The 16873-nt window shown below is 44.0% G+C and overlaps 1 protein-coding gene and 1 long non-coding RNA gene across 4 annotated transcripts in view; both read right to left on the reverse strand.

Annotated features, from left to right (window-relative positions):
* Positions 1-7714, reverse strand: part of RIMS4 (regulating synaptic membrane exocytosis 4) — a 94156-nt gene extending 86442 nt beyond the window's left edge. The window contains exon 1 of one of the 2 annotated variants that reach the window (XM_083746344.1): positions 6788-7714. In XM_083746344.1, coding sequence (XP_083602470.1) covers positions 6788-6884 — 97 coding nt within the window. In that variant the 5' untranslated portion in view covers positions 6885-7714. The remainder of the gene's footprint in view (positions 1-6787) is intronic. The other variant, XM_083746343.1, reaches the window with a different exon arrangement.
* Positions 1-16873, reverse strand: part of LOC310847994 — a 182850-nt gene that overhangs the window by 90577 nt on the left and 75400 nt on the right. The window lies entirely within an intron of this gene.

Raw genomic sequence — 16873 nt, forward strand, 5'->3', positions numbered from 1 at the left:
TGTGTCTTACAGGCCTAATGGAAGGAGGTTAAATCCTGAAGGGCCCTAGTCTCATGGGACAGTAAGCAGTAAACTGCTGCTTGGTTAGGAACTTAAAAAAACAACAACCAACAACCTTATTTAATACATAAAGTTTAATTTGAAAGCTTTTCTTCTTTCAGTTCAACTTACTATAGTCCTCCTCACAAGACAAGGTTTATGGAAATAGGCATGCAACCAACATGAGCTAGCGATGAGAGTGGTTGCTAGTCTCCATTTGATAATTAATGGCAGCTTCTGTAGACTCACCCACAAACTAATAAGTCCACTTCCTGCCTCCAGATGCCCAGCAACCACATGATAAAGCATGGAAGACTAGGTAAAAATCCTCAGCTATTTAATGATTGGGGAATTGTGCTCAAATTTCCACTCCCATGGTTCTCCTAGCACTGGGTCACTCAATTTTGTCATGAAGTAGGGAATAATCCCACAATACGTATGTGACAGGTTGACTTCCCTCTTTTTCACACAGAAATGTTTGTTGTGTTTAGGGTGCAAAGTAGAATTCCATGCCCCTGTGGAAAATGGCAAACCCAACACCTGCCCATCGTATTTTTGCACTTTCTTTTTTCTTGCACAGAAATGGCATTGGAAGAGTTGGCAGTTGGTTTCTGCAAGTACTGGCCATCTGAAGTAGAAAGACTTACTGCTGCCCTTGTATTTTATCCTTATTAGAGAGTGTACACTTTTCAGCATGTCAACACAGTTTGGCTGATTCAAAATCAAAAATAAAATCATTGTTTTGCTAATGCAATATGAGTGTTAGTAGGATTCGGCCCTAACGGTTCATTATGGTGTCCTAATATCATGCTGTCCCCTTTTTCAGAAGGAAGAGATATACTGGAGAAATTTCACTCACCACTCTGTTCCTTCCTAACTTGCCCACTGCTGCTGTTGTAGAAACTTAATAGTCATCCTTTTCCCTATAAAGAGGATGTGTCACCAACTTGCTACTGCTCCAGGGGTGGGGAAAAGTCATTCTCACCAGTTACTTCTGTTGCATGAATTTTGCCTGTCCAGTCCTTTCCCGGTGATCACAGGACCATTCTATCCAATATCTGGGACTCTTCTGCTACTCCAAATGGACCAAAGTTCTAACTTAACTACCTTGAGACTGTAGAAGGAAGGCTGTAGAAGGGAGAGACTTTTACAGCCAAAAAAAAAAAAAAAAGCCTTTATACAGCAAAGCTCATTGGGAATTTGGGTGAAACTGTTGAAAGCTGACTACAGAAGAAGTGAAGGGAAAGGAAGGTCAATCTCACTCCCCGCCAATCAAAGATCACCTCTGTAAACTGCCAGTATTTTGCAGGAGGGATTTGACTGCATACCAGAAATTTAGGTTTGTACAGTTCACATGGATCAAAGATCTCTGCTTCCCCAGTTCAACAAATCCACTCAAAACAAAACACAGACTTCTTGTGACATTGAAACGGAGGGGCAGAACAAAGGAACGGCTAACAGGAAGACATTTAACCTGCATACAAGCAAATCAGGATGGATATTATACAACCTTCCCACAAACAAATTGGAACAAAGGCTCAATAAAGTCCGGACATAGTCTAACCTCCATGTAAGCATTGTATAAGCAAATCAGGATGCATGCTCAGTCAACAGGTTTACTGGAAGAGCCCAAAAACAGTGCTGGAGCTGCATTTTAAGTCAGCCGGCAGCCTGCAAACCAAACCTTATCCCTCCAAGCCCTGCTAGGCCTCTTGTCTCAATCCCCGGGCTCATCTTGGCCCTGCCTCCTCCTACCATAGATTGCAGTAACTTTCTGCAGTAGGGCAGCTACAGGTACCTGTTCGTCACTGCGTGTGTATGCTGGGGGCGAGGGCAGGAAGAGACATTATAGGGAGCAGAGGAAAATCTCCCCCTCCTACAATCCCCCTCCTGAGCTCCTGAGCAAAATGGGCAAGCTTCACCTGTCGCTCCACTCCAGATATAATATCAAAATGTGAAATGGGCTTTGCAAACTTCTAGTCGATTTCAACTCCTTTTGCTCGACAAAGCAAAATCATAAAAAGCCATACTGAGCATTGTGGCTCCTTGAAGACTTAACAAAGGTATCATGGCATAAGCCTCTGTGAGCAAAAGTTTCCTACATTGTATGCAAGGAGTGCAAGGGGGGTGGCAAATGAAAGCAGCGAGGTCAAAGAGAAATGCAATGTAAAAAATGACAGTGAGCCTTCACAAACATATTCAGCTTAGCAATGCAAAATCAATGTGACCTCACAGTGAGGCAGGTTAGGCTCTGCAAGGTGCTGGATGTTGAACCTTGAGGTCTCTTCCAACTCTATGATTCTAGGCTGAAAGATGGTGGACCAATCACCAAGCTAGCTTCATGGGTGAACAGGGATTTGAACCCAGGACTAGCTTGAATATTATCTGCATTAAGTTGCACTAGTTCTGCCACATTAACTGTGTTGGACTGTGTACACACTCCCATTTAGTGTGTACTCCCATAGCTGGCCTGGGAAGCAGTGCACAGAGGGAGGGCATCAGCCACCATCCATATATATCCTGTCGTTCCTTACAAAACACTGTGTTTTGGTGCATTCTCCCCAAACCAGCTTTGATCTAAATAGCAAACACAAGCTAACCACCGCTGTTTTAAGCTGCTTATTTGTACAAAACCCTAGTTTGCTGTAACCATAAACCATCAACCAGTTGCAAGCGCACTCCAAAATACTTTTGTCTAGACTGATATCATCCATCTGGAGGAAATGAATTCATCCAGTAATATGTATTTGGAAGGTTAGATCCTTGTCTTGGATCAGCTGTCCCAGATGGGATGTTTCATATTTTGGGGCCACAAATTATTATTCTTAGCAATCTAGAGTGTTCGAATTCAGCTTCTTTGCAGACGTAGCCAAGCACAAGGGCACACCTGCACCAATTGTTTTCCCCCAAATGGTTTGCACCTGTGTGTGCCACAAAGAGCTTATGCAGTCTGCGCAGTATCCTGCATTCTGCCTTGATTAATACCCCATGCCCAGATGCTAACCTTTGTGTGATGTCTATTGTGCCTGGTTAGCTATTCCACAGTGTCCCTAATCTAGGACATTATTCTCCTCGAGTATGTTTTTTTAACATCTTTCTTTATTTCTGTTCAATTAAGGTGAAATGGGTGCTTTCCTTCCTATTTACCCATCAAATAGGCATCAGTCCTCCCGCACCAATACACACTTCAAGCTGCTTTATTGTGTGCTTCTGGCAGATTTCCCTCTTGAAGTTGAATAGCCTCCATTAATTCTAAATATTTCTCTCTTTTTCTTTCCCTCTCACATACAGGCAAATACAGGGTCCCTACGAATGTCCTTTTTGTTGTGAATTCATGATTATTTCTGCTCGCTTATGGAATCGGGGTTGTTGTACACAATCCCATTTTCAATACTATATGTACCAGGAAACATTTTGGGGCAGACACACTGCTTCGTTTCCAACCAGTGCATGTCCCATAACTGAAATCCTATAACTTTTTTATCCTGCAAATGTTTGTCCTGCACTTCTTGGGCTGTAGCCGCCTCCAGATGACATTAATACAATAACACTGGGGAAGCATCGCAGAACAACTAATGAAGAAGAAAGCTGTGTGGACGGTCGAGAATAAATCCATCACTAGCGCACTATTACTGCAACGGTGTCAGGTTGCAGAATACATCTGCAAACAAACAACAGGTCTGGAGGAACCCACAAAGTTATTAGTTTACTCTGCTTTTAATCTGTTGGGAGCCACCTAGAGTGGTTGGGGAAACCCAGCCAGATGGGCAGGATATAAATATATTATTATTATTATTATTATTATTATTATTATTATTATTATTATTATTACTACTACTACTACTACTACTACTATAGCACATCAGTATAATGTGCTGTGATATATAATATGCACAGCTGTCTGCATATTAACCATGATTTCCAAAGGAAGACGAACAAAAAGCACCCAGGAGCAGGAACATCGTTTAAGGTTGCTTCGTATGTTCTCAAGTCGGACCACTGTTCCATCAAGCTCAGTAATGTCTACACTGACTGGAAGCAGCTCTCCAGGGTTTCAGACTGGGGATGGTCTCAGCCTTACTTGGAGATGCTAGGGCTTTAACCTGGGGCCTGAGCAGGAAGCATACAAGGGAAGGAAATGTGGAGCAAGGGAAGGAAATCAAGGAACCGCAATTGCCAAACCGTTGTGAAAAATTGTAGCGGAGGGGCATCAGTGCACACATACCTCTATTATCAGGCAACCTTGATCCTACAGATTAGTTGAAGTGCAGCTGCACCAATAGCAAGAGCTGACAATAATAAACTGGTGATAATATGCAGCAGTCCTGTGCGTGTAAAACAGATCTTTCTCCTCTCATACTGTCAACGATGGCTATGGTGCTGCTTTGAACAGGGAAGCATGGCTGTCATGCATGGTGTGAGTGGTGCACCTCCTGATGCCCAAGAAAAGGCCACTTCTCCAGTCAAAAAAGGTAAGACATAAGTGGCGTGTTTTTTTCTGGTTCTGCCTCAGGTTTACTCCATCCTCCAGTTCAGGCTCAAGAATGGCAGGATGGAGAATTCCCTCTTCAGAGGATCAAGGGGTTTAGCGGCACAATCTGGGGAATTCAAGATAAGGGCCATTTTGAGAATGGCCACCAAATGCACACTGAACAAGGAGTTGAGGCCAGTACTTGCTCCTGAAGACCATCCCTATATAGGAGATCCAAAATTTAAAACTTTGTTTGGATTAATAAGACAGGGTTTCCTGTACCCAGCAAAAAAGACCCTCCCCTTCAAAGTCAATAAGTCACAGGATTAATTTCATTAGACACATCTACTCCCAGCACATTGCTATTCTAACAAATTCATAAATTTGCCTGGGTGAAAGCTTCACGGGCGACAGATTACCTTTAAACTCGCATATTCTTGAAATGTATTAAATCCATCTGTCTCAATTAGCATATTTATCAATTAATTACAGTGGGAGTGTTTATTCTGGGAGCAGTGAAGCTTGCCATCTGAATAGCAGGGCAGTCTTTTGTTTTTATGAGACCAGAATGTGCAGTCAGAGAGGGCTTTTTTTGGTCGTATTTAAAGTTTCCCCTTTCATCACGTTCCCCAGAAGGCTGAGGAGCTTAATAGAAGGATTAAGACTTGCACCATGCTTTTATAAATACATTGACTTCAGTGTAAATCGAAAAGCAGAGAGCTCGCTTGATTATGCCTAAGGATGACCCTTTAAACCCCACACACTAATTCAGGGTCGTAACTTGGTATGCCTCACACTGCAAACACACAGCATGTGTGGTAGGCAGTGGCTGGCAGACTGCTAGTCAGGCGGTTTAAGTAGGGTGTCATCCGCTGCTCATACTGAGTCAGGGAGGGGTTGAGTCAGTGGATCCATGACCACACAGTCCTGCTGAAAGCCAAGCAGTGCTCCCAAATCTGATCCACCGTGTCCTTCTCATTCCAGTATCCTGTAGGCTAACAGCACCCACCATCTGCATTGGCATTCCTACCTTTACTAACCCAAACACACACACACATACATACACACACACACACACACACACACACACACACACACACACCCCAAGCTTCTTACCCATCCACCTTGAGGCCACCAACAGCAACTTCTGTTGCCCCCTTCATTAGTCCAGCCCATTCATATTACAGTGGTACCTTGGGTTACATAGGCTTCAGGTTACATACACTTCAGGTTACAGACTCCGCTAACCCAAAAATAATACCTTGGGTTAAGAACTTTGCTTCGGGATGAGAACGGAAATCGTGCTCCAGTGGCACGGCAGGAGCAAGAAGCCCCATTAGCTAAAGTGGTGCTTCAGGTTAAGAACAGTTTCCGGTTAAGAGTGGACCTCCAGAACAAATTAAGTACTTAACCCGAGGTACCACTGTATTGGTCTTCATCACCAACTATCTCATTCCTTTCATTTCTCTCTGTGTATGCAATCACTACACCACTAGATTTCCACTCTCCCCTTTTCCTGTGGTCTGCCCCCAAAGTGCCCTTGGCCTCTGCAACATGAATCTACCACTCCCACCCCACAAGTTCTTTTAGTTTTGCTCATGCCTTTCACACCAGAGGAATGCAAAAAAAAGCATTCTCCATCACCCACAGCACATGAAGATAGAGAGAGAGAGAGAGAGAGAGAGAGAGAAACAAACAAACAAACAAACAAACAAACAAACAAACACACCCTGTCAATTCCATTCAAGCTATTTTCACAGCAGGTCGTAGACATGTGGAAGGTAGGGGAGCCAATATTGAAGCAGCTCTTGCGCCATCAAATTGTGTGTGTGTATTAATGTGTGCGTATAATTCCCACAGACACACGTTTCTACAGATGTACCACGATGAAAAGTTAATCCACACAACTGGAGCTGGCTTCCTTTTCTCCCTCCTTTGCACCTCTAGAATCTAATCTTTGCACCCTTCCTCTTGGCTGCTATTTACCTGGGAGAGAGATGGCAGACATGACTGAGGGATGTGGAACAACGGTTAACTCTATGCAGCCTGTCCATTTGTTTAATTGGTACTGTTCCATCCCAGCTTTTCCTTCAAGGAGCTCAAGGTGGGTCCCACGCCAAGCACCCCCCCAACCCCCCCCCCACAACACAAGCCTCTCCTTCGCTCCAACTATTAACCCCTTTGCTGCCGACATGCCTCGGTTTTCTCCCCAGCTCCGGCTGCCTCCGTCCGCTTCCCTTTTGCTCTCCCACCCTCCCACCCCGCGTCGAGTCTTACCCGCGTCCTCCTCGTCGAAGCTGTTCATGCAGGGGAAGTAAATGGCCAGGGCCTCGAAGGACGCGGAGAGGCTGAGGCGGCTCTGCGATCGCTCCATGAAAAGCCCCGAGCCCGGGGCGCCGCCGGGGGCTTCGGCCGCAGCCTGCGGCTTGGCCAGCTTCGACGCCCCATTCTTCACTCGGAGCACAGCCCGCGGCGTCTTGGCTACTGTGGGGGGGCCTTAGGGAGGTGAGAAATGGGCTGACCGGGGTGGGGGGTGGGGGATATGAGGCGGGGGCTGGGTGAGAGGGGGGGTGACAGAAGAACGGACTTGAACCCACCGGCGGCGGAGATGGGAGGGAGGGAGAAAGAGAAGGTGATGCTGAGGAGGGAACGCGCAGGGGAGATGCTAGTGGTACCCAGGAAACTGAGCGCCCGGGTGAAAGGATGCTGGCGGTACCCAAGAGAGGAAGGATGCAGGCAGTACCCGAGAGAGGAAGGATGCTGGTGGTACCCAAGAGAGAAAGGATGCTGGTGGTACCCAAAGGGAGGATGGATGCGGTGAGGAAGGATGCTGCCAAGAGAGCTGCTTCTTCCAGCTGCCGCTCTTCTCCCGAGGAGAGATGCTGCAGCTGCTCTTTTGCCCCCAGGGAGGAGAGGAGGGAGGCTGCTGTGATCCCCGATGCAGATGTCAGGATGGAGCCCGATACCCTTGCGTCGCCGCGAAGTCTGCAGCTCCTGGCGAGAGAACCACCTGCTGCTCCGCCCGCTCTCCCCGGGCGTCCACGGCTCTTCCCGCGGAGGCGCGTCTGGCTCTTCTCGCCGCGTCCCCCACCGCCAGGCTGCGCTCCTCGCGGCTGCCCGTCTCCGGCTCTCAATGGCTCTTCATTCAGCCCGGCGTCGGGGGCGGGGGCTGCGGCCGTGAAGTCATCCCGGGAAAGGCGGCGCGGCCAATCGGAGCCCGAGGGCGGGCGGAGAGGGGCAGTCGCTAGGGCTTGAAAGGAGACCCGCCGCTGGATAAGGGTTGGCGGCGGCCGTTGCCAGGCGGAAAGCGACGGAGCATGCGCCCTCGCGCCTTTTGTGTGACGGCGGCTGCGACGGATGGTTTGCAGCCCATCGATTTCACGCTGCTGGAGTTCACTGGCTGTAGGATGTTCAGCACCATTCAATCACAGAATCATGGGATTGTAGAGTTGGAAGGGAACAGGAGGGTCATCTAAGTCCAGTTCCCTTTAGTGCAAGGATCTTTTGTCCGACGTGGAGCTCGAACCCACAACCCTCAAATAAAGAGTCTCATGCTCTACTGACTGAGCTACCCTGTTGCAGGTACTAACTTAACGACAGATGAATGGCATGTAGAATGTGGAGTTAAGTCCTTATGGAGAAACTAGCAAGGCATCTTAAAGCGACCAGGAACACAAAGACCAAAGATGTTTTTGAAACTGCATAGCACCTCTTTATTCAGTGCACCGGAAAGGACAATGCTATCCCCTCACCAGCAGCTACCCATGGCTCACTTTGGGACAGCTTGTTAAGACGGAGGGTAGAAGACACCAAACTGATGCAATCAGATCTAAAGTACAGTGGATGCTCGGGTTGTGAACGTGATCCGTGCAGGATGCACATTCGCAACCAGCAGCGGTGCGTCTGCACACGCACGGGTTGCGATTCAGTGTTTCTGCGCATGCGTGAGCCCCGAAACCTGAAAGTAAACTGTTCCGGTACTCCCGGGTTTCGGCAGGTCCGTAACCAGAAAAAATGCACCAGAAGCATCTGTAACCCGAGGTATGACTGTACTTACAAAAATTTTTTATTGCTTTTCACAACATTATAAACAAACAAACACATAAGACAAACAAACATAAATCATAGCCTTATTGAAAATTACACTTATTAACATTGTTAAGTGACTTCCTCGCTTCCCCTTGGTTGAATTTCGTTGCATATCCTTTTAACGGTTTTCCAAATCACAGTTCTTATAAAATTTAACTTAAACATTAACATCCTTAGATCTTCACATTATGAAATTAAACATATTAATTCATCATTTAACATAAATAAAATCCTAAGCCAATTAAGTATCTGCAAGCTGTTTTCAGTTAATTTAACTTAACATATTTAACTAAGTAATCATTAAATTTAATCCACTCTTCCTGATACTCCTCCTCCTTCTGGTCGTGGACTCTTCCAGTTAGGTCGGCTAGCTCCGAAAAATCCATCATCTTCATCTGCCATTCTTCTATCATTGGTAATTCTTCGGTTTTCCACTTTTTAGCTAACAAAATACGAGCAACAGTTGTGGCATACAGAGATAATTTAACATCTGTACTTACTGTACTTACAAACTTAACGTTTGTATTGTTGACATCAGGCACAACCAACAGGTAGATCTACTACTAGATCAGTGGACATCTGTGGTAGATCACGGGCTCCCCACAAAGAAGCTCAACAACTTTGCCCTGCAGCCCTAAAACAGGGGTTTCCTTCCTAAAAAAACCCTCAACAACTTAGACCTGAAGCCCAAATAAGGGGATAGAACGCTGCCAGTTTTTAACTCTGTGAGTTTATCGCAGTCTCTTGGGAGTTGGTCACCCCTGATTTACATTATCATAGAAGAGCTCCTCAGGGTCATCTTGTTCAACCCCCTGCAATGCAGGAATTGCAACTTGATCATACATAACAGATGGCCGTTCAACATCTGCTTAAAAACCTCCAAGGAAGGAGAATATACCGCTCCTGGGGGAGACTGTTCCACTGTTGAACAGCTCTTACTTTCAGAAAGTTATTCCTGATGTTTACTTGTAATCTCCTTTCTTCTTGTAACTTGTATATAAATGAAATGTTTCTTTGGGGGTTGCGGATATATGAGGATTGTGATACGGCTTTTTTGTAACTGAAAAATAAAGTATTTTAATACCATGTGTCTGGTGGGATTGCGGTGTGCACAGGTGCCAAATGTCCGGGTGGAAAAGATGCCTTCCAACACAATTCTGTGCATGTTTAGTCAGAAGTAAGTGGCATTGAGTTCAATGGCATTTACACCCAGTTAAATACATATAGGACTGCAGCCTTTGAACTTTGGGCAGAGGTCTCTCTGTTTGTTTATTTTAATTGTTTTTTATACCGCTTTTCCAAAATCAGCAGCAGCCTCTCAAAGCAGTGCCCCAAAAAATCAAGAGATCACATTCTCAACTAAACTCATTTAAAATCCATTTTTAAAAAAAGATTATATAAAAGCACGTAGAAAAGGAGAGGGCATGTTGGCTTATTTATATACCGCTTTGGGGCTGAAAGGCTCCCAATATGTTGAACAGCATATTGCAACCAAACACCCAGAAAAAGACAATAAAATGTTGTAAATATGAATATATTATTTAAGTGCCTACATATGAGTGCGCAGTGAAAGTGTGATGGACTGTGACCTTTAATATATAAGCCATAAGAATATACGACAACAGAAACACTTCACCATAGGACGACAAGTAGCATGAGCAAGCTAGAAACCTGAATATAAATAATATATATATATATATATATATATTTGCTTTCGTATATATATATATATATAAATATAAATATATATATATATATTTATATTTATATATATTTATATATATATATATATATATATTTATATTTATATATTTATATATTTATATATATATATATATATATATATATATATATATATATATATATATATAAACACCAACTAGAAGAATTAATAATATTACTGAAGGTGCACTGAAAATGAAGGTCTTTGTAAAATAACAGGGAGGAAGCCCAATGAGCATCTGGTGGGAGGCCATTCTAAGGTTCTGGGGCCACAACGGACAAGGTCCTGCTTCTTGAAAAGAACAGCTTCACCGTCATGTGCAGGAGAGTCTGAAATGACCTCATTGAATGGATGTTAAATGTTGAGAGGGCTAAATGGGAGGGGATTTGCCCTGAGATAATCAGAATCCAGGGCATTGAGGCCTTTTGAATGTCAAAGCAGCACCTTGAGTTGAGTTTGGAAGGAGCTGGAAACTATTGTAATGTTTCAAAACAGCTAATAGGAAAATCCTGGCTTGAGCCCACCATAGTCAAACAGCATCATTTGGCACAGGACACCCCCACAAAGACACCATTGCAGCGATCCAAAATGAAAGCCCACCCAAGCAAGGATAGCAGTGGCTAGGTCTCTTGTCTTTCAGTAGCGGACATATCATTTAGTATACACTGCTCAATATTCAGAATTTCTAAGCGGTGTACATGCCTTTTTTAAAAAAAAAATAGCACACCAATTTTGCTTGGTGTTTGCAAAGAGAGCTGAAAATCAGCTGAGCAAATAGTGATATTGTGAATATCTGGTACTGTCTGTTTGTTTTTATACAACTTTTTATCCATGTCTTGCTCCTATGCTTACATCCATGATATGAAAAGCTGTTCCTGTTGATTTCCGTAGTTTATATCAATCCATGGTTCAAAGGCACAAAAGCAGGCAGGCTATTTCTCCTGCTCCAACCACCAGTTTCCCTCCCCACCAAGGCAAGATGGCTCCGAATTCTTCCTGCTTAGAGGAAGAAGGGCAAAAAAATTTAAATTTGTGATCTATGTTTTCTGCAAAGTGGGTGACTTACATTTCCATTCTTTCTCCCATGCTTCCATCATGGTATGATTTCCAGACACAGCCATATTAAATGGATCGTTTGTACAACATTTGCCAGAAAGGAGCATTACATATATTTGTTACTCAACACTTGAAAGCCACTACTTCTGCACAGCCTTTATAAATCAAGACTCGGAATAAACTCAGAACAGATCATCTCGCAGGTGAGATTATCCTATGTTTGTTTCCAAGCATTTAAATTTACCCTATGGGAGGTGAACAGTCTGATGCACAACACATATAGGCACATTTTGCACCATCAAAAGCATTCCAACAGTTAGCTGGGAGAAAGGAGACAAACAGATTTGATTCATCTCCTTGGTCTCATATTTTGTTGTGTCAACTCCTTCCTTTAATGTGGGAACGAAGCAGTAGAGCTGTGGCAGGCTTCCTAGAAAAAGAGAGGCGTCATTTAGTCAACAGCTGCTGAAGCCCTTCTCTAAGAATGCAAGCCTTCTCCTAGCACAGTCCAGTGGACTCTCGGCATCTGAGAGTGAGCAGTCACTGGTCAGGGTTTATGGTGTCACATATACAGTAAATAAGCAAGCTTTGTTTCCCAACATTTCCTGAAGGCCAGTTTCCCACTCTTCTCTCTCTCTCTCTCTCTCTCTCTCTCTCTCTCTCTCTCTCTCTCTCTCTCTTTTACCCTCCCTCAAAGTTCACCCAGAATACCTGGCTGCCAATCAAAAACACCAGCTGTCCTCAGAAGATGAGCATTGCTCACCCAGGAAACTCAGTGTAGGCACAATTGCATCATATGCTTCCATTTGCGTGGAGGGATCTCTGCCTAGCGATTCTGTGTGACTCAAACCTCAGATAGAAAATAAGATGGAGCCTTAGCCTTCCGTTGGTTTTCCCAGCAGCCGGCAGGTTTCCTTGGTGTGTCACAAAGAGAAGAAGCCCCCAATCCTTTGCCCCAATCATTTCCAGTTGCTATCAAAAGGAGGAATTAGGATTATTCTATTGTCATTTTACCTTTTTGAATGTCTTAAATTATTGTTGTTGATTTTTCTTAGTGATATTTATCTTGTTTTCTGTTTTTTGTAAACTACACTGAGGGTTTTTTTTTTGGTTTTTTTTTTTTTGCTTTTTACAATCAAGTGGTGCAATATATATATATATGTACCTCGGGTTAAGAACTTAATTCATTCTGGAGGTCCGTTCTTAACCTGAAACTGTTCTTAACCTGAAGCACCACTGTAGCTAATGGGGCCTCCTGCTGCACCGTTGCTGCACGATTTCTGTTCTCATCCTGAGGCAAAGTTCTTAACCCAGGGTAATATTTCTGGGTTAGCGGAGTCTGTAACCTGAAGCGTATGTAACCTGAAGCGTATGTATCCCAAGGTACCACTCTCTGTGTGTGTATGTGTGTGTGTATGAAGAAGATGTGTTTGCAATTGTAAAATACTCTGTATGCCCCAAGATGTTCAGACTTGACAGTGAGCCCTATAAAATGGATAGCCTCTATGTACACCAACTTGAGTTCCTTGGAGAAAGGGCAGGATGCAAATTACCATACATTTACAGTATCATCAGTATACATCAGAGAGGAAGAACCTTTTTGGTCCAGCAGCCCAGGCCAGGCAGAGAGTCCGTCCACATGGGTCAACTTTGACAGGTGGGAGGGATAACCCACATGTCAATTTCCTACTGTCATTATGGCTGGTTGTTCAAAGATCAGATTGGCTCAGGGTATTTTGGAGAGGTTCTACTTTGGCTTGGACAAATAAAAAATAAACAAATAGCTCAATCGGTAGAGAATGAGACTCTAAATCCCAGAGTTGTGGGTTCGAGTCCCACCCCGGGTGAAAGATTCCTGCATTGCAGAGGGTTGGACTAGATGATCCTTGAGGCACCTTCCAACTCTTCAGTTTTATGACTCTATTATTCTGTGAAACCTTAAATCTGACCCAATTCAATTCTTGATCTGGAATTCATTCAAATCTTTAGCACACTCCTACCTTAAACCATAGGGATGCGGGTGGCACTGTGGGTTAAACCACAGAGCCTAGGACTTGCCGATCAGAAGGTCAGTGGTTCGAATCCCCGTGATGGGATGAGCTCCCATTGCTCGGTCCCTGATCCTGCCCACCTAGCAGTTGGAAAGCACGTCAAAGTGCAAGTAGATAAATAGGTACCGCTCCGGCGGGAAGGTAAACGGCGATTCCGTGCGCTGCTCTGGTTCGCCAGAAGCAGCTTAGTCATGCTGGCCACATGACCCGGAAGCTGTACGCTGGCTCCCTCGGCCCATAAAGCGAGATGAGCGCCACAACCCCAGAGTCAGTCATGACTGGACCTAATGGTCAGGGGTCCCTTTACCTTTTTTCTGGGGGGACACAGGGGTATGCATACCCCTAAACATTTTGTGAATCTTTGTACTTTTGTCCATTTACTGTATTTATTTTCCCCGATTTAAACTATAAAATGGTAATTTCCTTGAGTCAAAATGAGAGTACCCCTAAACATTTTTTAAGAAAAAAAGCACTGGGTTTGGATAGAAATTGGTTTGTACCATTAAAGAAATAAGTTGTGTTCCGTTGGCTGCTCGGTGGCTTTTGACAAAGCATTCTCCTCAGTCAATGTTCTGTTTGTAAATGGCAGTAATAATGCTCTAGCTCATGAGCTTGATAGGAGTGAGAAAACTGAGAATAAGTGAAGTAACATTATTACCCTAAGCCCTGGGAATAAGCTGTGCTATAAATCTTGCTGTTGAGAAATAAAGATCTCTATTGCTTCTGAGAACATGGAAGCAGATCTTGAGTCATAGACCTCTTGCTGCTTTCACTGCATCACCTGCCAATATTGTTAGATGGAAGTGGTCCAAATGCCTTAAAGTACAAAGACCTCTCTCTATTACCACAGTGTCCAGGAGCAGATTCAAGCTATCGAGATTCATGCAATCGGCTCTTGAAAGCTTAATGCCTGTTGCTAGTAGGTACATGGGGTTTGAGCTGCCTAAAGTTTCTGGCCGTGTGATTAAATTTGGTGATACCACACCTCCACATGTCTCTAGATTTTTGAGCAGTTGATAGAGGCAATAAGTCTTTAGCTGGAGATTCAGATGCCTTGCTAATGCAGTTAAATGTGTCTCTCTTTTTAATAACTTCTGCAGACTCCTGAACCCTTGCAGTCTTTGTCCCCAAAACTCCCTCTCTTCAGAGGCCCGGTAGGTAACTTCTGCTGTGATATCTGCTTAGCACTTGAGCTCCCTTCCCACCCACCCCCGATCAATCCAGTCATTAACATAAATGAATAAAAATGCACAGAAATAAAGCCTACCTTTGGAATAGACATCCCTGTAATTGCACAACTGGGCACAGATTCTGCTTCTCAAAATTCAGAGTATCTAGGATTTGTGACACTTGCTTTTAAAAAGTAAGTTTCTAACCCTTGTTGTTATGGAAGGAAAATCTGAACGCATGCAGGACACTACAGTTAAGACCTCGGAACAGACGCCAACACCCTTTCCAGCTTCTTTTGGGCCGTCTCTGTGGCATTTTAGTCCTGCAATGCACTGCATTTCTGTAGGAATCCAAACCCAGGTTAAAGAAACTGCACTGCCTGCTTTGACTCCAAATCTAGTTAAATTGTTGGCATGTGGGGAGTTTTTCTTCTCCTTCATGTCTCTGCCACAAAGACACTTATCTCTCATATCCCTATCCTCCATATTCAGCTAATGCCACTGCTTTTGCCGTATTCTCTCCAGATTGACAATCTTTGAAGCAAAACAGAGATGGCAGTTCAGCAGCTTCCTGTCAGATGGCACAGCAGGTTCCAGCTTTGATTGTTACTCAGTTACTTGTGGCATTCAGTTTCCAGGGAAAAGAAATCCCAATCAGTGCACTCTGAATGGCTGAATTCATTATCTGACAGTCTGGAAATGGAAGTGTAGTTTTGTTAAGAGCATTAAAAGAGTGACCCTTATTCCCCCTCACAGAGCTTCCAGTTTCCAGAGTTCCCTTGAAAGAGGGGTTGACTGTTAAGCCACTCTAGAAATTTATGAAGACAAAAAGTAGTTTCAATGTTCTTCTTGTGAACACACCAGAGTGTTGAGGTGCATGCCGGCCACACAGATCCAATTTTTCCCTTTGTGCACGGTCATCCACACATGGCTCCTTTCAATTTAAGGGCTCATGCAGACCTGAGCTAGTCCTGTACTTGGAAAGCACAGGTCCAAGAGGTTTTCTGCTTGCTTGCATGGGTCTGCTTTCCTCTGGAAAACCCACTCTTTAGCAATAAATCGGAGCAAATGTCAATCCAGAGAAAACCCGATTGACGTTTGCTCTGATTCAGCAATAGAGATTGGGTTTACCCAAGAGAAAACAGCAAAGCAAGGGTGAGTCTGGATGAGTCCTCACGCTATCTCAGTGTTTCTCATCCACACTAGTGGGCAGTGCCTGATGGGATATGTATTTGCACTGTGTGTTGCGGTCCCCTCCCCTCAATTAGTCCTTCCCACACCTTCCCCATCTGCGATCCATTTTGGTAATGTGCACAGGTATTTGTTTAGCTGTGCATGATCAATTCTGCTTTTTCTTTTTTAAAAAAATGAGATACGGTAAATGTTTGCCGGTATACCAGATTTGCACAGGTTAAAGATACCCCCCCCCCAAAGTGTGTGTTGTACCAACCACATCAGCAGCCTACTAAGGAGCACCTCACTAATGGAGGTGTCATTGGAGATGGCACCCAGTAAAATATCACCACACGTGGGTTTTTAAAAAAAGAATCCTGCCCACGCAATATGCTTCAGTATGTAACCTGCAGTTTTATGGTGGATCTCCCTCCCTTACTGCATTATCCATGGATCAGGAGATTTTGAATTAAATGTGGAGAAAGTGCAGGCTGCCATGACTGTGTCCGACTTTCTTGGCAAGTATCCATGCAAGTATATGTTGAATTTTATTGATCTGTGGTCGTTATTTTCACTATTTTAACTCAGTTCAGTTCATGTTGTACAGCCAGGCATCCTACTGAGGATGACCAAGCATTAAAAACACAAATGCATCCTAAGTGCAGACTTATACACACACAAAAGCACACACAAAGAGCCATGCCAGAGGCACAGCTCCAGGCTGTTGTTGCTGAAGATATAGGCCACAGACAATTCAAGGAGCTTTGGTGTTCTGCCTAGGCTTCACCGACAACACTTGCCTCTGCCAAAAAAAGCTGCATGTCCCATAGAGGGGCAGGAAATTTCTTAAATTTAAGAAAAAACAAACTTTTAGATAATGATTAGGCTAAAATTAATTTTTTCTTTTAAGGAGTGAAACAAATGTATCTAAAACTTGAGAGATAATATTGGAAAATCAGATAGAAAGAATGGAGACAAGGTGATAAATTGCTGGTTTAATGTTTATAACTTGGAACGCAGGAGCGGGAGATGCGAGGAAGTCCAAAGGAATTAAGAAAATATGTTATGATATGCAACACCTTTGTTTGTTTATTTATATTGT

The sequence above is a fragment of the Podarcis gaigeae genome (assembly GCF_964106915.1).
Source record: "Podarcis gaigeae genome assembly, chromosome: 6".
In the NCBI taxonomy this organism is placed as follows: domain Eukaryota; kingdom Metazoa; phylum Chordata; class Lepidosauria; order Squamata; family Lacertidae; genus Podarcis; species Podarcis gaigeae.